General features: G+C 42.7%; 1 protein-coding gene across 4 annotated transcripts in view; it reads right to left on the bottom strand.

The window, feature by feature from the left end:
• Positions 1–24,453, bottom strand: part of mtmr14 (myotubularin related protein 14) — an 88,771-nt gene that overhangs the window by 52,170 nt on the left and 12,148 nt on the right. For 3 of the 4 annotated variants that reach the window (XM_078209848.1, XM_078209850.1, XM_078209849.1), the window contains exons 3-6: positions 12,525–12,633; positions 9,894–9,969; positions 7,832–7,889; positions 6,631–6,753 (exon numbers count right to left, since the gene is read on the bottom strand). In XM_078209848.1, the coding sequence (XP_078065974.1) occupies positions 6,631–6,753; positions 7,832–7,889; positions 9,894–9,969; positions 12,525–12,633 (366 nt within the window). Of the gene's footprint in view, positions 1–6,630; positions 6,754–7,831; positions 7,890–9,893; positions 9,970–12,524; positions 12,634–15,056; positions 15,175–24,453 lie in introns of those variants that run through there. The other variant, XM_078209851.1, reaches the window with a different exon arrangement.

Below are 24,453 nucleotides of genomic sequence, written 5' to 3'. Positions count from 1 at the left end.
ACAACTACATGTTAAAAAAAACTCAGAAGGAAACTGCACCTTACGTAAAAGTGTAATATTCAGTACAAGTTAAGATAACATTCAAAACATTAGCACTCAGCTTAAAAGAATTCACTGCGTTTTCTTTAAAAAAATGTAAGTTAGTTTCATTTCCCTTTTAAAGCCCCAACCACATTAGCATCGAATGTTACACACAGATGAACACTGTACAAATTGGCAAAGAGCAACTTGAATACATGTCCCAAAGTTTTTCTTGAAATAAATCTCAAAAAACAGGACCATGTATAATTTTAAACCCTTCCAAAAGCACCGACTTCCTCACCTCAAAAGAATTCTGTAGCACTAAGTCAAAATTAAATCAGTGGAATGTGGTAACACTGCGTGTGAGCAACAGTCAACAAAATGACTCGTGGGCTGCATTCAGAACCCGGCAGGGCCTCACTTGGCCCCCAGGCTGCCCACCACTGCTCTGAAATCATTAGTTTACCTATTGACGTCAATTTGAACTATATGCCCCAGCATTGCCTCTGACTTGACGGATCTAGAACTCTCTCTGCATCAAATACATTCCATGTCGTTACATAATTGGATATATTTATTTGAAGAGGGAGCAGGATTGGCAGAAACTTGTTTTCAAAGCATTCATTACATTTGTTCCCTGTGAAACACCTTCCATTTCAGATCTAAGGCTTCAGAAGTCACTGACAGAGAGTAGCTGCTTGTAGCCCAGATAAATGTATTCACTGAAATGGAGTCTACCATTTCAAACCACTCTGCAAGCTGATGCACGACATTCTACTCCAAGAAAATACACCTGACAGAGCAGGCCACAGTTCTAAAGATGTTCTTGTGATGGCCACCTTATAGACAATGGGGGGCAATCTTACCGGCTTGCTACGCCGGTTGATCGGTATGGCGAGCCGGTTAAGATTGCAAGAGAGGCGAAAAACCAGGTTTGCACCCAGTTTCTCGCCTTTCATGATCTTACCGGCCCTGGATTGCTGGTGCAAGGCTGATTTAAATATTTAAATCAAAATTTCCATATTACTGGTGCGCCTTGGTTGCAATCACCCAGGCTCACTTGCCTTAACAGCCTCGCGGGTGGGGGTCCTCACTTGCGAGGATCACGTATGGTGCCCAGCAGCAGAGACCTGACGCGGTGGCCTCGCCGATGGGACCGGAGGCCATTGAGGCCCCCCTGGATGGTCAGGTGCAGAGGGGGCAGTGCCAACCTGGCACCGGGCAGCATAAGAACATCAGACATCCTCTCCCAATGACAGGCAAATATGGTTCCAAAGTATCACATTCAAAGCATAAGAATAGAAGACTCTTATTATGGTTATCTGGAAGGTCTTCCATATACAGATGGACGGATTTAAGATTCCCTGAAAGGGCATTCACTGAATTCTCTGAGAAATTTCTGAGCAATTCCTGTAAGCCTTGTTGCACAATGAGTGGCAATTCTTCCTGAAGAAATCACACACAAATGACCAGTCAGTTCTTTTTCAAACTGTCAATTGTTGAGCACTGTTGGTTGGGATCCACATAGTTTTAGAGGATGTTCCTTTCGACTATAAATAATAATAATAGACCCATTAGTGGTTCACGAATGTCCTTAAGGGAAGGAAATCTGCTATCTTTCCCACATGTTACTCCAGATCAACAGCAATAGGGTTGACTCTTAAATGCCCTCTGAAATGGCCGAGCAAGCCACTCAGTTCAAGGGCAATGAGGTACAGGCAACAAATGCTGGCCTAACCAGTGATACCCACCATCCCATGAATGAATAAAAGAAAACACAAGAATTAGTGTGGCAAATGAATTCCCTTTAACTTCAGATTTGGCCCTGCTATACACATCATACCTTCCATAGCAGCAGCTACTGTGAAGGAGGTTGCCAGGATTACTTAGGTAAACAAATAAATGAGGCACAGTCAAAGTTTATTATTTATTAGGGTCACAAGTGGGCTCACATTAACACTGCAATGAAGTTACTGTGAAAATCCCCCAGTTGCCACACGCCGGCACCTGTTCGGGTACACGGAAGGAGAATTAAGCATGGCCAATGCACCTAACCCGCACGTCTTTCGGACTGTAGGAGGAAACTGGAGCACCCAGAGGAAACCCACGCAGACACAGGGAGAGTGTGCAAGCTCCTCACAGACAGTTACACAAGCTGGGAATCGAATCTGGGTCCCTGGTGCTGAGGCAGCCTCATTAACCACTGTGCCGCCCCAGTTTATATGTTTATAAATTTATATGAGGAAAGAAATAATCAATAGAAGTACCAAATAAAAACAGCACTGCCCACAGCTGTTTTAACAGACTAGATCCAGGACATAGTCTGACAAACTGAATTGATGATTGTGCTACTGACCAAATTTCCTCAAGCTGAGATATATAAACAGCTATCCCAGTGAACTCTGCCTTAGATAGGGCAAAGGCAATCTGCCAAAGATTGATCTGCAATGAGTGAAATTTTACTGTTCAACTTGCAAGTCTTTGCAGTGAAATAGGACAGCCTAACAGTGTGAAAAATTGAGGGCTGGGACCAATTGATTTATATTTACCTTCACTTACAGTAGGAACAAATAATTATGGCTGTTCAATAGCAAACCTGAAGCCTCTTTGCAGAGTTGCATGTTTGGTTGAAATGGTTGCTCTAATCAAAGTGGGACCATAGATCATAGAATCCCTCAGTGCAGAAGGAAGCCACTCGGCCCATCTGCACCGACCACAATCTCACCCAGGCCCTATCCCCATAACCCCATGCATTTACCCTAGCTAGTCCCCCTGATGCTAAGGGGCAATTTAGCATGGCCAATCCACCTAACATCTCTGGACTGTGGGAGGAAACTGGAGCACCCGGAGGAAACCGGAGCACCTGGAGGAAACCCACGCAGCCACAGAGAGAACATGCAAACTCCACACAGACAGTGACCCAAGTGGGGAATCGAACCCGGGTCCCTGGCGCTGTGAGGCAGCAGTGCTAACCACTGTGCCGCCAGGGCACTGGCTACTTTCAAATTTTCAGCACTTGGATTCAAAAGTTGCACATCTGCTAGCATGCTGAGCATGACCCCAGATAAAACTATCAAATTCTAACTGCATTAGGAACCCCACACACTGAAATGCTAGTTGGAACTTTAATCCACCACATGCGAATGATTCATTAACTCATTCCTGGCTTTCACTTACAGTTTTATTGAGTCAAAAAACATGAAATGCACTTCAACACGTAGGCTTCACTCCCTTTCACGCACACACACACACCACAAACACAAACAAACCCATTGTGAGATAAGCATACAATGAAAACAGATGGTTATGTTGATGAAATTAGATTTAGGACGATCAGGAGAATCGGAAGCGGAGCATAAAAGCCAGGAGGTTGGGCCAAATGGTTGGCTTCCATGCAATTCTCAGCAATTGTAACTTACTAACACCGGTGGCACAGTGGTTAGCACTGCTGCCTCAGAGCGCCAGTGACCCGGGTTCAATTCGGCCTCGGGTCACTGTCTGTGTTGGAGTTTGCACGTTCTCCCCGTATCTGTGTGGGTTTCCTCCGGGTGCTCCGGTTTCCTCCCGTACTCAAAAGATGTGCGGGTTAGGTTGATTGGCCATCCTAACTTGACCACTAGTGTCAGGAGGATTAGCAGGGTAAATATGTGGGGTTACGGGGATAGGGTCTGGGTGGGATTGTTGCCAGTGTAGGCTTTTTGGGCCAAATGGCCTCCTTCTGCACTGTAGGGATTCTATAATCTTAGATTCTTCTTTTTTAAAAAAAGCAGTACATGATTTAAGGTTTCATATTATCCATCTGAAAATGAAGTATCTCCAGAATACAATAACTCTCTTCATTCTCTGATCAGTCAGACAGGAGCTGGAATACAAAATGCTGGAAGACGCAGTGTAAACTAGTGAAAATGGTCAGAACCCCGGAGATTTCAGAGGCAGACTGTATTGCTTTATTTTGAAAGGTGAGGATGCACAATCGCAAGATCATTATACTGTTATGAATAGCTAAACCTGGCAGTCAGGATGATGGATGGCAAAAGCCACGACTAGAAATATTACTTACAGAACTACAGAAAACATAATAGATGGTTGCTAAAGGGTTCACATGGCAACAAAGCAGAAGTGATTTATCTACATGATGGTACCCCAAGAATCCATTTCATTTTCAATAGTTCGTGGAATTTTCAAGAAATATTTCAGAAATTAATACAGAGCTGATGCGTCAGCATTTTAAAGAGAAACAAAGTCACGGTGTCAACACTTTAGACTTCAACATCTCTTTTTCTTTCTAATATTTATGAGGTTTCTTGCTGGAGCTGACAGCTTTTATTATAATTAATAAATTGTTGCTCTGGCTGGTAATCACCTTCATTACCTCCGCTGATTTATGCTATGCAGCTGTGCTTCACATGATTAGTGGGGGCTTGTTTTACAAGATAATTAAAATAGACTTATAAAAATTAGCTTAAAAGGTTCAAAATATTTTTTTCCCTGTGATGTGGACAACGCTGGCAAAGCATTTATTGCCAGTCCTTTATTTATCCTGCGGCTGTTAACAGTCAACCACAAAGTGTAGGACCAGAATAACGTGCAGGCCAGATCAACTATGGTGGCAATTTCCTTCCCTGAAGAACGTGGGTGAACCGCTGGGGATTTTATAACAAGCTTGCAGATTTTGTGGTCTTTTTCTGTTGCCAGCCACGCACTAGCATAAGTTTACCTAATTCACTTTCACAACTTGCCTTGCTCTGATTTGAACTCATGACTGCCGGGTTACTAGTTTAATATCAGAACAATAGTGCATCGATTGAGCACTGACCTCTGTTCTCCTATTAATACATTCTGCTATCCTACCTTTGTCACTGTTAACACTCTTCAGTCCCTAATGGCACTGTTAACAGCCCCTTTGTCTCATGTCCATGAAACATTTGTCAGTCTCCCTTCCCATTCTGCTCCACCCCCTACAAGTATATAATTCATCACATCTCCATCCCTTTTCAGTTCTGTACAAGGGTCAGATGGGCCGCGATTCTCCCATCCGCGCCCGCCACAATTCTGGCGGGTCCAGCCGGGAAACATGCGTCTGCGGCCTTGAACGGGGATTTGCGCATGCGCGGGTAACGCATGCGCATCTCTCAGAGCCGGTGAGCAGTCGCCCGCCAGATCACGCTGGAAACCGTCGGGAAGGCAGGTAAGTCATTTAAATCTTTTCAATCTATTTTAAATATGTAGATTTGCTAATTATCGGGACCTTTCAGGTCCCGATCGAATCTCCCACCCCACCAGGAGTACTTCAATCCAGCAGGGTTCGACTAGCTCTCCATGTTAGGGGAGCTAGCGGGAGACCCCGCCGGAATGAAGGGGGGGGGGGCAATCAGGGCCCCCCAGGGGGTCGGGCGGTGGGGTGTGGTGCCCCCTGGGCATGGGCACCCTGGCAGTGCCAGCCTGTGCCCCCTGGCACTGCCCAAGGGGCAAAGTGCCCATGCCCAGGGGGCACCTTGGCTCTGCCCACCAGGCATCGGGGAGTGCCAAGGGGGCGGGGCCTAGGTGCGATTGGTGGGGGGTCCCGCTGCCACTCTGCGTTGGAATCGGTCTGGGATGGAGGGAGGGCAGCAATTGGGGCGGGCTGGAGGGGGTTGGGTGGGCTCTACATCGAGGTGCTCTGGGATGCGGGGGGCGGGATCAGGGCTGGCCTAGGAATTGTTGTGGGGGCCGTGAGAGAGCTGGAAGGTCAGCACTGCAGAGGTCCCAGGCTGGCCAGCGATCGGGCTGGCCAGCAAATGGGAGTTTGACAGTTTGGGGCCACTGCGCATGCACAGAGCTCCAGAACTGTCAAACTCCGGGGCGAATAGGCCCCACCCCCCTGGGTTTTTAAATCAGATTCACGACTGGGACCTCTTCAGTGCACAGAGTGCGGAGATTCAGGTGAGAAGCTGAACTGTCGCAATCTAGAACAGTTTTCCCGCCAATTCGGCACTTTTGGGAGAATTGCCCCCATGGACTTGAAATGTTAACTGTGCTTCTCTTTCCACAGATGCTGCCAGACCTGCTGAGTTTATCCAGCATTTTTGATTTTTATATCATAATGATTAGGCTTTGTTAAGAATATTTTACTTGGAAGGGAATAAATGAGAGCGTGAACGAAATGGCTGCAAAGCATCATGCATACTTCTGAGGGTTTAGTAAATATTGGTGCAAACTCGAGTGGTTTTAACTAGCTATCCAAGCCTTAAAAGCAAGCTATAACCTTGATTATGCATGTAGGTCTGACTTCTTTTATTTTTTCCCTCAGAGTTTCTTCTGTTACGACCATTACTATGTCTCTTCCTCACTTATATGTGTAAGAAGTCTCACAAGACCAGGTTAATGTTCAATAGGTTTATTTGGTATCACGAGCTTTCGGAGTGCTGCTTCTTCATCAGGTGAGTGGTTCCACCCCACTGATGAAGGAGCAGCGCTCCAAAAACTCGTGATACCAAATAAGCCTATTGGACTGTAACCCGGTCTTGAGACTTCTTACTGTGCCCACCCCAGTCCAACGCCGGCATCTCCACATCACTTATACCTGTGCCACAGCAAGACATCAAATTAACAAACCCAACAATCACTTACTTCAACCCAAACTTTACTTTCTTTTTCTCCACCATCAGATCACAGATGTAACGAACAGAAAGATAGCGCAGCAGCTTTATGTCGTGACCTCGGACCTTATCAAATAGCTGAGAATCGCCATTCCTGGAACGATCAACAAAATAAGAATGAAGCAAGGTCAGAACAAAACCAAAAAACTACCGTCTTCTTCAATGGAAGCTCTCCAATGATAAATAATCATTACTGAGAATGTTAGCTCATATATTTCTGAGAAGACAATTTATGATTGAGTTGCGATTCTGCTGATTCTTAGGCATCAAACTGTGAGTCACAACTTGATGTGAGACATATTGTGCATCACAGAACATAACAGCCTTTGTGTTCAAGATATATTTATGGCAAATTAAGCTAAAGTTTCTTTAGAAGCACAAGCTCAACTTGAAGGACGTTAACATAGGCAACTGTGGGCTCATCCAGTTTGAACGAGAGAGAGATAAGTCACAAATACTTCCTTAGTATGATTAAGGTGAATCATTGTTGATTCCTATAAGTTGAGAAAAAAGGTTTGACAGCATATTTTAGGAACCATTATTCCACCATTCGCAAACAAACTTATTTGCTTTCAGTCCTACCTTCCTACATTGCATGGTGACATAGTGGCGATGTTGCTGGACTTACAATCCAGAGAACCAGGCGAATGCCCAGAGGACATTGATTCAAATCCCACCATGGCAACTGGCGCAATTTAAAATTAAATTAATTAAATCTAGGATTGTAAAACAGCCCCACCATGAATCTCTTATCTATTGTTAAAAACCCATCTGGATCACTAATGTCCTCTGAGGAAGGAAATTTGCTGTCCTTACCTGGTCTGGCATGCAGTCCAGGGGCACATGTGGTTGACAATTAAATGGCCTCTGAAATGGCCGAGTAAGCCACTTAGTTTAAGGGCAATTAGAGATGGGCAACACATGCAGGTTTTGTCAGCACACATCCCAGGAAAAAAAATAGAGGGAAAGAAAAGTCACCATTCATTGAAATCTACAAAGCCTGCTTCGAAATATTCAAAGAAGGAAAAACGGAACAGAAGAAATATAAAATGCTATCCTCTCACGTCAAACTAATTCAAGGGACTGTGGCTGTACTCCAGGTTAACAAGCTTCAAACAAACATTAGTGTCGCTATCTATTCATAAACCTAATACTGGAAGTACTTCACTGACCGTACTGCATAATCATCAGGCACTTCATCAGACTCTGCTCCTGCATCATCAGATCCTCCTAAGGAAAAACAAAGATTGTGCACATGATTCCGGCAATCAATAACTACGCGAGAAGATTGATAAAAGCGCACCTATCCTCCAGGCCAAGAGACTGCACTGAGCTTTAACAGATCAGCAAAGTACTTCAAATGCCCACTTTCAGAAAACGACACACACAGTTCAGTACAGTAGTTTCATTTCAGGCACATTTGAACTCCCGAAGCCGACTGTTGCTTGTTAGTGCTCAGTTGAAGAGCTCTGGCACATGTGGAGCATAATTACCTGGCATTGTCAACTCTGCCAAATGGCCCATTTCAATGTTGTAATTACTATTTAAGACTATGCATGTGTTTCTGTCTGAAAGCAAGGAGCACCTGGATCTTATATTGCCCCCGCCCAACTCTTCTCTGAGCAGAGGTAAGAACAAGATTCATGCAAGATTAAAGCACATGGGATTGGGGGAAGTGTATTGAGATGGATAGAAAACCGGTTGGCAGAGAGGAAACAAAGAGTGGGAATTAATGGGTGCTTTTCAAATTGGCAGGCAGTAACTAGTGGGGTGCCACAGGGATCGGTGCTGGGACTCCAGCTATTCATAATATATATTAATGATTTGGATGAGGGAAAAAAATGTAACATCTCAAAGTTTGCAGATGATACCAAGTTGGGTGGGAGGGTGAACTGTGACGAGGATGCAGAGATCCTTCAGAATGATCTGGACAGGTTGGATAAGTGGGCATATGGCAAATGCAGGATAATTTGGATAAATGTGAGGTTATTCTCTTCGGAAGCAAAAACAAGGCAGCAGATTACTACCTGAATGGCTGTAAATTGGGAGAGGGGAGTGTGCAGCGGGACCTGGGTGTCCTTATGCACCAGTCACTGAAGGTAAGCATGCAGGTGCAGAAGGCGGTAAAGACGGCAAATGGCCTGTTGGCCTTCACCGCAAGAGGTTTCGAGTACAGGAGTAGGGATGTGTTGCTGCAATTATACAGGGCCTTGATGAGGCCACACCTAGAGTATTGTGTGCAGTTTAGGTCTTCTTTTCTGAGGAAGGATGTTGTTGCTCTCGAGGGAGTGCAGCGAGGGTTTACTCGATTGATTCCAGGGATGGCGGGAGAGATTGTATGAGGAGAGATTGACTAGGTTAGGATTGTTTTCACTAGAGTTCAGACGAATGAGGGAGGATCTCTTAGAAACTCATAACATTCTAACAAGACTAGACAGGGTAGATGCAGGGAGGATATTCCCAATGGTGGGGGAATCCAGAACCAGGGGTCACAGTCTGAGGATTCAGGGTAGACCATTTAGGACGGAGGTGAGGAGACATTTCTTCACCCAAAGAGTGGAATTCAATACCACAGGAAGTAGTTGATCCCAAAACGTTGAATGTACTCAAGAGGCGGCTGGAAATAGCACTTGGGACAAATAGAATCGAAGGTTATGGGGAATAAGCAGGATTAGGCTATTGAGTTGGATGATCAGCCATGATTGCAATGAATGGTGGAGCAGGCTTGAAGGGCCAAATGGCCTCCTCCTGCTCCTATCTTCTATGTTTCTATGTTATCACTTAGAATATAGGCTTCTGCACAAATACTATCAATGTAATATCAGATCAGCCTTATTCAAGCCAAGGCAGAAGATTGAGGTTACAGTCAGATCTCTGAAAGTAGCCATTGTCCCAGTGGACCAGAGGCTGTTTGAGAAAGGGAGAGCTGACTGGTGGCAATTTAACCCAAGGGTCACCACACTTTAGGTGAGGGGCAAGGTTGAGAAGGCCTTGAAAAAGGCCTTCAAGGCTTCAGGAATATCAGCCAGTACGAGAATTGAACCTGCGCTGTTGGCATCACAAACCAGCTGTCCAGCCAACTGAGCTAACCGACCCCCAAGTCAGATCTCTATCCCCGTGCCCCCCCAATACTGATATGTTGCTTTGGAGAAAAATACACCAATACCATTCATTCATTTGTACTCCTACAACTAGAATATACACGTGCATCTAATTAATTAAATCACTATTCACCTGAGAATAAGTAATTGTACCCACTGCGTCCATACAGTTCCCCCCAGCCAGCCAAGGTTGCCGATCGACAAATATGCTGCAACAGGAGAAAGAAAAGAAATTAAACCGTGGAAATTGAAAACCACTACCACTGCAGTGTAACAAATAAATATGTTCACATAGTGTATACTAGAGAATGAGAATGAGAAACTGTTCCCAGTCAAGGCAACATCAAAAATAGAGGGAACAAATTCAAAATAATTGGCAAAAGTAGTAAAAATGATGTGAGGAAACTTTTTCTTTCACTCAGGTGGTGTTTAGAATCTGGGATAAACTGCCTGAGAGATGGTGGTGGCAAGTTCGATCGAGGTATTCCAAAGCAAAATGGATTACTAGCTAAAAAGAATGAATGTGTAAGTTTACGGGGATAAGGAAGAGGTGTGGGACTAGGTAGAATGCTCCTTCAGAGAGCCAGTGTAGACTTGATGGGTTGAATGGCCTTCTTCTGCACTATAACAATTCTGTGAACTAGTTTTTTTTGCCCCATCCTTATCGAGGCAGAACTATTTGATTAAAACTGACAATGAAAGAAAATATAGCAAACTCAAGGGTTACACATATTCTCACCTGAAAATCCCTTTTCATTGACTTCCCCTCAGGGATAAAGTGATGGTGGTTGCTGTGGAACTCAAAGAAAGCTGCCCACAAAGATCTCGCTATCTTTGTGTTGAATTTCCCTTTCCCAATGTTAGCTTAAGTTTGGTGCCAAGTTATGGGGATTACCAGACATCCGGGAACATTGATATCATCAAGCATGAAAAGCAGCCACACTCATTGAAATATTCTCACAAATAGCAAATCAGGAAAGTAAAATATGTGATTTTCCTTCACTTTATTTCAATTTTACGGAGAGAAATAAATTATTTTAAAAATTCTATCATAGGATGTGAGCGCCTCTGGCTAGGCCTGCATGTGTTGCCCATCCCTAACTGCCTTTAAGGTGGTGGGGAGCTGCCTTCTAGACCTCTCCATCTAAATGATGTAGGTACACACACACTGTTGATAGGAAGGGAGTTTCAAGGTTTTGACCTAGTGGCAATGAAGGAGTGGTGATATCATCCTTAGTCAGTATGGTGTGTGGCTTGGAGGGGAACTTTGAAGGTGGTGGTGTTCCCATGCATCTGCTGCCCATGCCCTTCTAGGTGGTGGAGGTCATGGGTTTGAATGGTGCTGTTGAAGGAGCCATGTTGAGTTGCTGCAGCGCATCCTGTAGATGGTACACACTGCTGCCCCTGCATCAGTGATGGGGGAAGTAAATGTTTAAGGTGGCAGATGGGTTGCCAATCAAACAGACTGCTTTGTCCTGGATGGAGCTTCTGGAGTATTATTGGAGCTGCACTTATCCAGGCAAGTGGAAAGTATCCCATCACACTGCTGACTTCTGCTTTGTAGATTGTGAACAAGCTTTGGGAAGTCAGGTGAGTTACAAGCTGCAAAATTCTCAGCCTCTGACCTGCACTTGTAGCGACAGAATTTACATGGCTGGTCCAGTTCAGTTCTGGTCAATTGTAACCACGTGGATGTTGATAAACGTGGAAGCAACAATGGTAGTACTATTTGGATCCCACGGGATTAAGGTCAAAGCTGAGATGTTGTATTAAAAACTTCAAACAAACTTTAAAAATGTTGAATTTATCATAGATCTAACATTCTACAAACATAGTATTAGTTTTTCAGAGTCAGAGGGGTTTTTCAGCAGTAACTAAGAACATAGTACGCAATTAAAAACCCAGTTACACTTCATTGAAAAAGACGTAACATTTTCAGGTTTTTGATTAAATTAACTACATAAAAAGACAAATTGTCAGTTAAGCAATTTTGAGTTGATCCCAGTCTGGGACACTTCAACGGCATTCCTGATGGAGAAGTGTTAAATCACTGAAAACAGCTTCTGGGTTTCTGTTTAAATGTGTTTAATGTCCAGATTCCAGATGATTCTGCCAGTTTCAGAGAAGTAATTACCAAGTCGACAGTTTCACCATCAATCCTATCAATCAATCCAGGCATTTTTTTGGCTTAAAAGTCACAATATTTAGCACAGAAGCTCTTACTGGTAAGCAAATTCGGACAGGAGGCACCAGGAACATGTGAAATATTTTGGGAAAGATAAATTAGGTCCGAAAACTGTATCATTTTGATGTGCTAGGTCTTCCCAATCTTATCACCCAATTCTTCTCTTTCTCAAGAAACACATCTAGTTCCGCAAACTATATTTGTTGTCACTTTCAATGGCATTCTCAGTCGGCTGTGATTTCCCTCCTTCCTCTTTCTACTTTTAACACTGCCTAGCATTTGAAGTCTTCAAATTTTACGGAATTATCTTATTTCCCTGAGAACTTAGCAATTCACATTTCATTAAAATATCCAGTTATTCACTTGTGATTTCAAAGCAATTACATTCCATTCCATAAAACAACAACCACCCCCATTGCCATTCTCCATCTCTACAACGTTTTTCGGCTTTTCTTCTGAAATTACATCTTTTAAATCAACTGCAGGTTTGAGTTACATAAAGAGCCCATGTCTGTGTGTGTCCCACCCATTCTAAATTAATATATCAACTGGAAGCTCAATGAAAGAGAACGATTATACCTTTCCTTGGTACAAAATAACTGGGCACACAAAGCGACTACGACATCGTGCCATCTTACTACGGCTCACAAAGTCCTGCAGTTTGCTCGTTTGAACTGTGCTCTCAAACCTACAAAAAAAAGGGAAAATATTAAAGGAAAAATTAACCAGTGAAACTGTAGCACATTGATAATGCATCTATATGTAAACCATATCACAAGGAGAAAAGTTTTGCACACACTAGTAATCCAGTTAGCCAGGGCATTGCTCTAAGGACCCGGGTTAGAATTCCACCATGGCAGGTGGTAGAATTGTATTCAACAAAAGACCTGGAATTAAAAGTCTAATGACAATCATGAGACCACTGTTGATTGTCGTAAAAACAAGTCTGGTTCACGAATGTCCTTCAGGGGAGGAAATCTGGCTTCCCCATCTGGCCTGGTCTGCATGTGACTCCAGACCAATACCAATGTGGTTGATCCTGAAATGCCCTCTGAAATGGCCTAGCAAACCACTCAGTTGTATCAAACCACTACAAAGACTTCAAAAAGGAATAAAAATGGACAGCCCACCAGGCATTGACCACAGCAAACCCAGCCCTGTCAACTCTGCAAAGTCAGGCTTATTAAATTGGGAGGGCTTCTCACAGACTAGTCAAACAATAGCCTGGCACGGTCATACTGATGGAATCAAACCTTAAAGACAAATGTCCCAGACACTACCATTTCCATCCTTGGGTATGTCCTGTTCCATTGGTGATATACAGTGATATACAGTTCAGGATGGATGGGTGAGAGGGGAGTTACCCTGGAAGTTCTCAACATTGACTATAGACCCCATGAAGTCTCATGCCATCATATCAAACATGGGCAACGAAATCTCCTGCTGATTACCATGTACAATGCCCCCTCAGCTGATGAATTAGTAATATAGACACTATCGCGGTAAGGTCACCATTTTGTTCCAAATGTCTATCAATAAATTTCCTCCACTCTGTCTGTTCATGCCACCAAGTTTGGGGGTACCACCACGCTCACCCAGCACCTCATCTCTGTGGAGTGAGAGAATAGCAGTGTTATGTCCCTCCCACCCTCTTGCCAGTTCTCACTAAGGGCGGGCATTCCATCAGCTGGGATATGGACAGGAGCCCAGGAAAGAGGACACAGGAAGCACTGTCTGCATACCAGCCTTCACAACTTAAAGCAAGGGCGCCCCAACCTGAAGGGTAGCAAAGGTCTGCAAGGTGAGCCCTCCCAACCCCTCTCGCTGAAATGGCAATTCTGGGAGCCCATGCCCAGCCCTGAATTGAACTTATCTGTGTCCCCCGAGTCCTCTCTGGTGCCCCGAGCAGTGCACACCGTGGAGTGTGCTGGCTGCCTGAGTGCTCACCTCTGAAATGCCCCCTTGGAGGGCCAAGTTCACGTTTCTGTAGACCTGTTGTAAATGGCGTCGACGTGACTCACACCAACGCCTGCTGAAAATTCTGCATTGGCTCAACATCCAGAGAGAGTGCTTGCTAATGACATGTTAATATATTTAAATGAGCATCCTGTGTATTTCAGGCCACTCCACCTGCAAGGAGACGGGGAGATCGTAACTCAGAAACGTGCCAGCGCAAATCGCGCCCTCTAGTTTTTGAGCACAGACCGCCATTCCAGCAGAGTGTGCGGACTCAAAATCGCTCTCAAGGAGTGGAATCAAAGAGAAGTAGCAGCTGTTGGCTAACATTTTAAGGAAAATTAAGAACTGAAAGAAGCATGATTTTTCACTGTTGGAAGATTAAGAAGCAATTATTCATACGTTGCACTGCAGGAAGAATGGAACTTTAAGCAATGAGGCTCAAGTAGACAACACCAGCAATTTTTCACATCGTAGAATTGCTTCCGCCAGTTGAAATAGCAAATATAAACAGGATTAGACATCATTACCTCTTAATGACTAAATGAAAGGAAACATGTGAGAAAAATGTTTGACAATCTGTATCTTCTTTCTCCAGTGGTTTGTGGTGCTGTCATATGACACCCTACTTATTTTAGTGGAGTCAAAATGGATCAATAGAACAAGCATTACTGGGAATTGTGACTATTCAACTGAAAAATCAACACTGTAACCGTAATCTTGCCATACTGTTAAATAAAGCCTTTGCAAACGTACAAAAAAGACATTGAATGGTGTTCTAGAAGTCCTAATATAAATAAGTCATACAAGAAAGGAACAGCATTCACCACTCACTGAGCCGAGTGCTGTCCAGAGGGCTTTCGATAGACTTGCTGTCATCGGCTGCCTGGTCCATTGCAGCACCCTTTACATGGGATCTGTGACATGCGAGAACAGTGGGAGCAACAGCAAGGCTTTTCAAGCAATCAAACTGAAGAATCCTCGTGCAGCCAAGCAGAATGTAAGCCAGGGAGAGTAAAGGGATGATATAAATTAGATTCAAATCTTGTACAGACAGCGAAAAAGATTGGAAAAGCAAGGTGTGACTGGGGAAAGAGAAAGAGAAGAAACAGACAAAAAAAAGTTCAAACAATGTTTTATTTTTCACGTATTAACCTTGGATCCGTTGGTAGCCCTCTCGCCTCTGGGTTCAAGTTCCACTCCAGGGCTCGAGCACAAAAATCTATGCTGACACTCCACTGCAGTACTGAGGGTGCTACACTGTCTTTCACTTCTGCTTGCTTGAGTAAATGTAAAAGACCCCATGGCACTATTTTGAAGGAGAGAAAGGGGTATCTTGACCATCAATCAACATCGAAAAGAAACAGGTTATCTGTTCAGTATCTCCTTGCTTCTAGTGGAAGTTTGCTGTATGCAAACTGATTGATGTAACGCAAGAAAACAGCAGTGACTACATGGCAAACAGTGTAGACTTTGTTGACTGTAAAGCACTTTGAGGTGGTCGTGAAAAGTACTATAAGAATTCACTGATTTTTAAAATAATCTCCAACACTATTTAAATTCTGAAGGACTCCACAATTGTAAAGTTAAATTCCTATAGTCAGAGAGATTGCTTGTCAATAATTATAACTGATCATGCTGTTCAAACTTCACTTACACCCGAAAGCATCAGCACCTTTTCTTGCCAGCTTCAGTGGCTAACTAGTGGGTCAGTACCGCAGTTTCACGCCAGTTGATTTCATTGCTGAGTTGATAGGCGAGGTACTCTTATGATTGCAGCCTGTAGAGGAGCAGGGTAACTTGGACCGCAACGTCTTAATTTCCATGTTTAATCGTCCATTTGCACATTCCAGATGTTGGTGCCCAATTTACACTGAGTGCTGTTAGCCTGTTACTCTCTTCACAAAATTAAAGCGAATATCTCAGAGACCAAACCACATATGGATGCAATCAATCCCTGACATTAAGGATGCAGATATCTACCAAGAATCTTTAACAAAAACAAAAGAATAAGATTACTCAATAAAAGACACTCCTCAGGGTCCTGACATTTCAGGTGGGTCAAAGTTCTAATTTGCACTCAGCTAATTTCAGCCAGGAGTTCATTGTGAACCTGCATCTCACAACATGACTTGGCACTCTTAACATTCCTGATGTTAAATATTAACTGGCGTTAAGTTCCTTATCAAAAACTTGCCCGTCTTGAGACGCCACATGACCCGAACATTTAAGTCTCCACAGGATCTGCTGTAATTATACACATAATATACTATCTAATAGTCAGATTGTTAAAATTAAACTTTAAATAGGAAACATCAAATGGGAAAGTTTTTTTTATATCAAAGTTATTTTCTCTGCAGTATTATTATTCCACAAGCTACTCAGCCAACTTAAGTTGAGTAGTATTGTTAGAATTAAATGAGTTCTACATGTGTACATTCCATTAAACAGTATAATTTAAAATAAGTCTGGTTACTTGCTAAACTTTAATTGTGCAACTGGAAATACCTAGCTGCCTCTAAAAGCCAGGAGCTCAGAATTATCAATGAACACTTTCGCTTATGCACCAATATGGCCCAAAACCAAAATTCCATTTGAACACAAAATAAACACACTTTCCATCATCAAGTACAAATGTTTCCTTCCCTTTTCACTACAAATAATGTATCGCTATAAAAAGAAATTCCCCATCCACATACCATCAATTCTTGCCATTAGAATTGTTTCACGTCTGCTCCTGATCTTAAAACATCCGCCAAGCACTGCCCAAAGGGTGTATCTATCAACACCTGCAACCTCAAAGGACAAGGAAAATTACAGCACAGGAACAGGCCCTTCGACTCTCCAAGCCTGCACCGACCATGCTGCCTGACTGAACTAAAAAGAATCTCGCCTATTCAGAAGTGATTGCATAGCACTCGCATTTGGTCATATTAATTGTGATGAGTAGATCTGTCAATGAATTTTATTTGGGTGTAATAGTGATATCCACAGCAGATATCATCAACGGATGGAAAATACTTGTGGTGGGGGTGGACGTGGTGGTGTTGGGAAAATTTGTTTAAAGCTAGAGAAAATATTGTTTACTTGATCTTTAAGCAGGCCTGGCCCCCCTTAAACTGTAGCTGAAGGAGTTTCAGTGTTTTCCGATGCAAATTACATCTATTTCTGAAAAAGAAATGGTAATGAAGCAGATCAGAAGCTGCAGCCTCCTTTGGTACTCAATGCGCAAGGAAACAAACACATGGATTACTGTAGACCACTTCTCACTATTTGGGTCACTTCCATTCTCCAGCCAAGGTAGGAAGTAAAAACAACAGTTTAAAAATATGAAACTATTTTGACCAGAAATATTATTCTTGGATCAGTTCAATAATCTTTTCCATATGAATTTCTTAGTGCAGCCCAAACAGCCACTCATTCAGCAGACCAACCTACATTAAGACAGATACAATGGAAGTGATTGATTCATTTTCTGAATGAGTCAAGCTGAGATTTGACACAGATTTAACCACATTCACGGTGATTACTGATAAAACATGTAACTAGGGCACATTTTATGAGCTGATTGGAAACTCAATAGAATGAGAATGAACGGAAACATGACCTACACGGATGCTGAAACTTTGATCAGATGTGGAGTTTCCTGGAATAGAGAGGTTAGCCAGGAGAAGCATGATTCCAATCAAGCTACAAATAAAACTCTATGCATTATTTTCCTTCCTTAAACTTGTCATTCTACTCCCTCTTCATTAACTCAATATGCTTCCATTAATCCTGCTCTGTGACCATTGGATAGGTGGCAAGCACAAATAATTCAGCTGATTCTCTTTGACTTCCGCTTGCTATGGATTAAATGTTTGTCCCCTGAAAGGCTGGAAAATAGCATTTAATTAAAGGAAAAGGAAAAATATAGCTTATGCCATTCAAAGGAAATGCTAGCCATTTTAAATAATGAAGAATTAAGTTTTGTTCCAGTGATAAAGGATTTTACTCTATAACTCTCTATAAAGAAACTGTAAAGTTAAAAGCTATAAGCATACAAATTAGGGGCAGGAGTAGGCCACTCAGCCCCTCAAGCCAGCTCTGCCATTCAATAAGATCATGGTTGACCTGATTGTAACCTCAACCCCACATCCCTGATAACCTTTCACTCCCTTGTCATTCAGAATCTATCTACCTCTTGTATCAAAAATATTTAAAGATTCTATTTCTGCTTCCTTTTGAGGAAGAGAGTTCCAGAGACACACAATCCGCCTTAAATGAGCGACCCCTTATTTTTTAACAGGGACCACCAGTTCTAGATTCTCTGACAAGAGGAAACATCCTCTCCACCTCTACCTTGTCACTACCCCTCAGAATCTTACCAGTCTCGATCAAGTCATCTCTTACTCTTCTAAGCTCCAGTGTACCCTCATAAGGCAACACACCCATTCCTGGTATTAGTCTAGTAAACCTCCGCTGAACTACTTCTAATGTATTTTACATATTCCCTTAAGGAGGAGGCCAATAATGTACAAAATACTCCAGATGTGGACTCAATAATGCTGTGTACAACTGAAGCAAAACTTCCCTACTTTTGTAATCAATTCACCTCACAATAAACAATAACATTCTATTAGTTTTTCTAATTACTTGCTCTAACTGTTACTAGCTGTACCTGTACTAGCCTTCTGTGATTCATTCACTACGACACCCAGATCCCTCTGCACCTCAGTTCTGCAATTTTTCATCATTTATTTAATAAGCTTTTTTATTCTTCTTATGTGCCTTTGTAGTCTCCTTTCGCTCTCTTCACAATTTACTTCCCTAACTAACTTTGTCAGCAGCAAATTTAGCAACCATACCCTTCAGCCCTTCCATCCAGGTCATTCATATAAATTGTAAAAAGTTGAGGCCCCAGATTTTTGTGGTGTTGGCATATTATACTATTGATATCTTTACATAAATTACAAGAATTCCAATTCATATGAAATAAGCTATTAGCTTGCAGAACTGGAAGGCTCAGTGTAAAGTACTGAGTATTTGACAAAGTATATAGCAGATGAAAAATGAGAAATACAGGAAATTGCCTGGGCAATTGCTTCCCATTAGAATATGGTCATCCATTGTAAAATCTCCCTGAGTTTTATCCCTTGTGACCCACAACAGCACATCTAATTGCTGTAACTTGGCAGTGAGCCTCAAGAACACATATCAGTGAGGTACTTGAGCTTAATTTAATGGACTCCATACTTGAGTTCAATTCTGTTCTCAACTGACACCCACACACTCCCAGTTAATGTCAAAGCTTAGACCCAGATAAGTTAAAGCAAAATGCTGAAAACGTATTTAGTTTATTTTCCCCTGGTTTGAATCTCAATCAATTACATCACGAAAATAAGAGAACCCAGACACTAAAAATGTTGGTGTCTGAGGTTTGTATGTTCATACTTTCTGAATAAAATCGTTAAATTAAAAACCACTCAAACAGGTTTTTAAAATGTATTTTGGCAAAGGCATGTGAGAGAAAGGTTTGTAGAAATATGCATACCAACAGGATAATCACGTCTATTGCAAAAGCAGAACCCAACCCCAGTATTTTCAAATAAATAAAGGGAGTGTTACAGAGTGGGACACGTTCCAATTTTATAATCATGTTCTGGCATTAAGCAAGCATGCATCGGGTATAGCAAGGCCAAATGCATAGTCATGCTATACCCTGCTCAGACCACGCACCTTTAAGCCCCTAAAAATCAACAAGTAGGGAGTTCCTATCTAGCACTGATGATGCCATCAGGATAGGTGACCAAAAAAAGTCCCACAAAGGAGGAAGAAGAATGAAACATTCTTCCTCCACAAACAAGACTATCTTTTGGAGTAAGAAAAAGTTTCAAAACAGGAGGCTCTGTTGGGCTAATTCACCTGAAAAACTGACTGCACTCGTCCTATGCATATACCAGGCAATCAAAGCAATAAAATAAACTCATAACATTAATGTGCCCTTTCTCCCAGGTTCAACAGTCAGCAAAGGAGGAAGCAAAACCAGGTGCAAAAATCATTTTTAGCTTTTGCAGTTCAACCTATTGCATCTGTTAACTGTTTCCCTCCCCAGATTTATCTGAACAATCGCCATTTTATCAGTTATATTATTCCCCTATAACCAGCACCAAACAATTTATCCGTATTTCTTGGGCCAAAATACCGTCCCCTATTTTCTTTGATAGCCAACCCAAATTTGATAAACAAAGTGGCAAGATCTCCACTGATGGTTCAATGAGGCAACATGAAACTAGCCAGACAGACCAAAAGGTCTGAACCTCATTCCCTGATCTATGCTGAGTTAGTTGATAGCCTTGCAACAGTGTTGATGCTGCAACGGTGGAGGCCAATGGGCCAAAGATGGAGGTCCATTTGTGATTTTCCAATAAGGGCAGAATTGGCCTCGACTGTGATCCATCAAACAGTCATACACTGCCAAGTCTTACGTGTGAATCACACACCTTGCTAAGGTATTGTAGAGGCTATTCAGGCCATGCTCCTGAGGTCAACAGGTACATAAAATATGTCAAAAAAACAAAATTTGTATGGTGCAGGATACCATTATAAATGATTGGAAGGGTCTAACATAAACATTGATATAAGCACACAGAACAAATGTGCATGATTGAAGCTTACAGAATTAAAAATTATGCAAATCACAGTCTTAACTTCAAAGGGCTGACATAAGAAGTTTGAGATGTAGAAATTGTAGAAGAACAGAAAATGATTGTGGTGTGGTGTGCATTCTATGAAACACACTATTGGCTCTGAAACACTCTGGGATGTCTGGAAGCCTTGAGAGGCATCACAAGTCTTACTTTGCAGGAGCACCCAGCCTCACAATTCAAAAAGGGCAAGATGATGATAACTGAAGATGTGAAGTGTGCCATAAAACAGCCAGAGTAAATCAAAAAGTTCCTCATTATTAATTTTTCAAAAATAAATGTTTTACAAGCAGCAGAGACTAAACCCATTTTTGTACTATTGCCTTGGCCTTGAGAGAGCAAACAGGAGGCTTGACGTTGTAGATGCTGAGAGATTGATTCCCATTTTGGGGGAGTCTAGGGCCAGAGGGCAAAATCTCAGAGTAAGGAGGTGCCCATTTAAGACAGAGGTGAGGAGGAATTTCTTCTCTCAGAAGGTAGTGAATATGTGGAATTCCTTACTGCAGAGAGCCGTAGAGGCTGGGTGGTTAGGTATGTTCAAGGCTGAGATGGACAGATTTTTAATCAGGAAGGGAATCAAGGGTTATGGAGATAGGATGAGAAAGTGGAGTTGAGGATGATCAGGTCAGTCAATGATCTCACTGAATAGCAGAGCAGACTTGAGGGACTGAACGGCTTACTTCTGCTTCTAAACCTTATGGTCACTCTCCTGTGTTTAATGCTTAATAATTAAAGCATTCATCCTAACTACACTTTAGACCCTAACATCCCATCAGCATGCAATATGTCACCACAGAGAGAATAATTTTGAATGCACATGGTGGTTTCATTCTTCCTGCCAGAGCAGTGGATATTTGCTCCAGGAAAACCAGCACCAGTTAGGAATACCTGGTTTCAAAAATCCATCAGCTGAAGTTAAATATAAAAGCAGTTAAGGGATAGAGGGTAACAAAGCAAAATTTGCGGATGATGTTAAAATAAAGTGGGAAAGCAGGCAGTGAAGAGGATATAAAGATTCTACAGACCTGAACATAAGGGGAGGCGATGGCCTTGTGGTATTATCACTGGACTATTAATCCAGAAACACAGCTAATGTTCTGGGGACCTGGGCTCAAATCCCGCCATGGCAGCTGGTGGAATTAAAATTGAATAAAAATATCTGGAATTAAGAACCGACTAATGACCATGAAACCATTGTCAATTGTCGGAAAAACCCATCTCGTTCACTAATGTCCTTTAGGGAAGGAAATCTGCCGTCCATACCTGGTCTGGCCTACATGTGACTCCAGAGCCACAGCAATGTGGTTGACTCTCAACTGCCCTCGGGCAACCAGGGATGGGCAGTAAATGCAGGTCAGCCAAAGACACATGTCTCACGAATGCATATAGATAGGCTAGGAGAATGGGCCAGAATTTGGCAGTTTTTAAAAATTCATTCGTGGGACATGGGCGTCGCTGGCTGGCCAGCATTTATTGCCCATCCCTAGCTGCCCTTGAGAAGGTGGTGGTGAGCTGCCTTCTTGAATCGCTGCAGTCCATGTTCTGTGGGTTGACCCACAATGCCGTTAGGGAGGGAATTCCAGGATTTTGACCCAGCGACTGTGAAGGAACGGCGATATATTTCGAAGTCAGGATGGAGGAACTTGCAGGTAGTGGTGTTCCCATTTATCTGCTGCCCTTGTCCTTCTAGATGGAAGTGGTCGTGGGCTTGGAAGGTGCTGTCTGAGGACCTTTGGTGAACTGCTGCAGTGCATCTTGTATAGTAGACACTGTTGCTGCTGAGCATCGGTGGTGGAAGGATTGAATGTTTGTAAACGTGATGCCGGTCAAGTGAGCTGCTTTGTCCTGGATGGTGTCGAGCTTCTTGAGTGTTGTTGGAGCTGTACCCATCCCGGCAAGTGGGGAGTATTCCATCACACTCCTGACTTGTGCCTTGTAGGTGGTGGATAGGCTCTGGGGAGTCAGGAGATGAGTTACTCACCACAGAATTCCTAGCCTCTGACCTGCTCTTGTAGCCACTGTGTTTAGTGGTGAGTCCAGTTGAGTTTCTGGTCAATGGTAACCCCAAGGATGTCAATAGTGGGGGATTCAGTGATGGTTACACCATTGAATGTCAAGGGGCGGTGGTTAGAGTGTCTCTTATTGGTGATGGTCATTGCCTGGCATTTGTGTGGCACGAATGTTACTTGCCACTTGTCAGCCCAAGCCTGGATATTGTTCAGATCTTGTTGCATTTGAACATGGACAGCTTCAGTACGAGGATGGTGCTGAATATTGTGCAATCATCGGCGAACATTCCCACTTCTGACCTTATGATGGAGGAAGGTCATTGATGAAGCAGCTGAAGATTGTTGGGCCCAGGACACTACCCTGAGTGACTCAGGAGTTTAATGTGGATAAATGTGAGGTAGCCATTTTGGCAGAAAAAATAGAAAAGCAAATTATTACCTAAATGGAAAGCAGATTCAAAATGCGTTCGGACAGAGGGATCTGGGTATCTATGTTCATGAATCTTAGAAAGTCGGTATGCAGGTGCAACACGTAATAAAAAAGACAAATGGGATATTGGCATTTATTGCAAAAGGCTTGAAATATAAAAGTAGAGAAGCGCTGTTGCAGCTGCATAGGGTGTTGGTGAGACCACATCTGGAGTATTGTGTCCAGCTTTTGTCTCTGTATCTGAGGAAGGATGTGGCGGCACTGGAGGCAGTTCAGAGGAGATTCACCAGATTGATTCCAGGGATGAAGAGGTTGACATATGAGGAGAGACTAAATAGTTTAGGCTTGGACTCGCTGGAGTTTAGAAGGGTGAGAGGGGACCTGATCGAGATATATAAAATTTTAAAAGGGATTGATAAAGTAAATGTAGACCAAATATTTCCTCTTATGGGGCAATCTAGAACAAGAGGTCATAGGGATAAATTGAGAGGCAGTAGATTTAAAACTGAGATGAGGAGGAACTACTTCTTGTAGAGGGTGGCAAATTTATGGAACTCACTGCTCCATACTGCTGTGAAGTCAGAATTGTTGAATAGTTTCAAGAGGGAAATAGATATATTTCTAATAAAAAGGGAAAGAGGGATATGGGGAACAGGTGGGGAGGTGGATTTGAAACCAGGGAGAGATCAGCCATGATCTGATTGAATGGCGGAGCAGGCTCGAAGGATTGAATTTGCCTACTTCTGCTCCTAATTCCTATATTCCTCTTTACCTCTAATACTGAAGAACATCTATAGTCCAGATAATTGCTTTTCCTTCTTAAATGAATGTCACCATTCGAACCATCTTTTAAATAATTTGATTCATTGTTTGTTTTTCTATTTGTTTTTACTGCTTTTCTTTGAACAGAGAAGGGCAATGACATGAAGTGAACTGATCTGTAGAGTTAAGAGTCCAAGAGTGCAACAGAAGCAGTTGTTTGCCATAACCTATATCATTAAAAGATCTCAACTCACAAAACCGGCTCAGCAAGAACTCCCAGCAAGATCCCAATTTTCATTAGTGCAATGGAAAACAAATATTCTGCTTCGCACAAGAGAAAACTCATGAGAAAAGAAAAACAAAGTTTACGTTTCTAAAGGTGAATAAGGAAGAAGAGACAAACGGAAATCCCATCAGAGAGAGGAGCAGAGCTTCTTCAAGATGGGCGTTCCTGAAAGCCAAGAGGCAAAGAATTAAACGCAAAATACTGCAGATGCTGGAAATCCAAAATAAAAACAGGAAGTGTTTCAGGTCAGGTACTGATTAAGGGTCATCAAACTGAAGTGAGCTCTGTTTCACTCCACAGATGCTACCTGTCCTGCATGGTGTTCCCAGCATTTTCTGTTTTAATTTTGGATTTTCAGCATCAGCCGTATTTTGCTATT

The sequence above is a fragment of the Mustelus asterias genome, chromosome 3, assembly GCF_964213995.1.
Source record: "Mustelus asterias chromosome 3, sMusAst1.hap1.1, whole genome shotgun sequence".
NCBI classification, from domain to species: Eukaryota; Metazoa; Chordata; class Chondrichthyes; order Carcharhiniformes; family Triakidae; genus Mustelus; species Mustelus asterias.
Note: the sequence above shows the minus strand (reverse complement) of the source record. Positions and strands in the feature narration are given on the sequence as shown.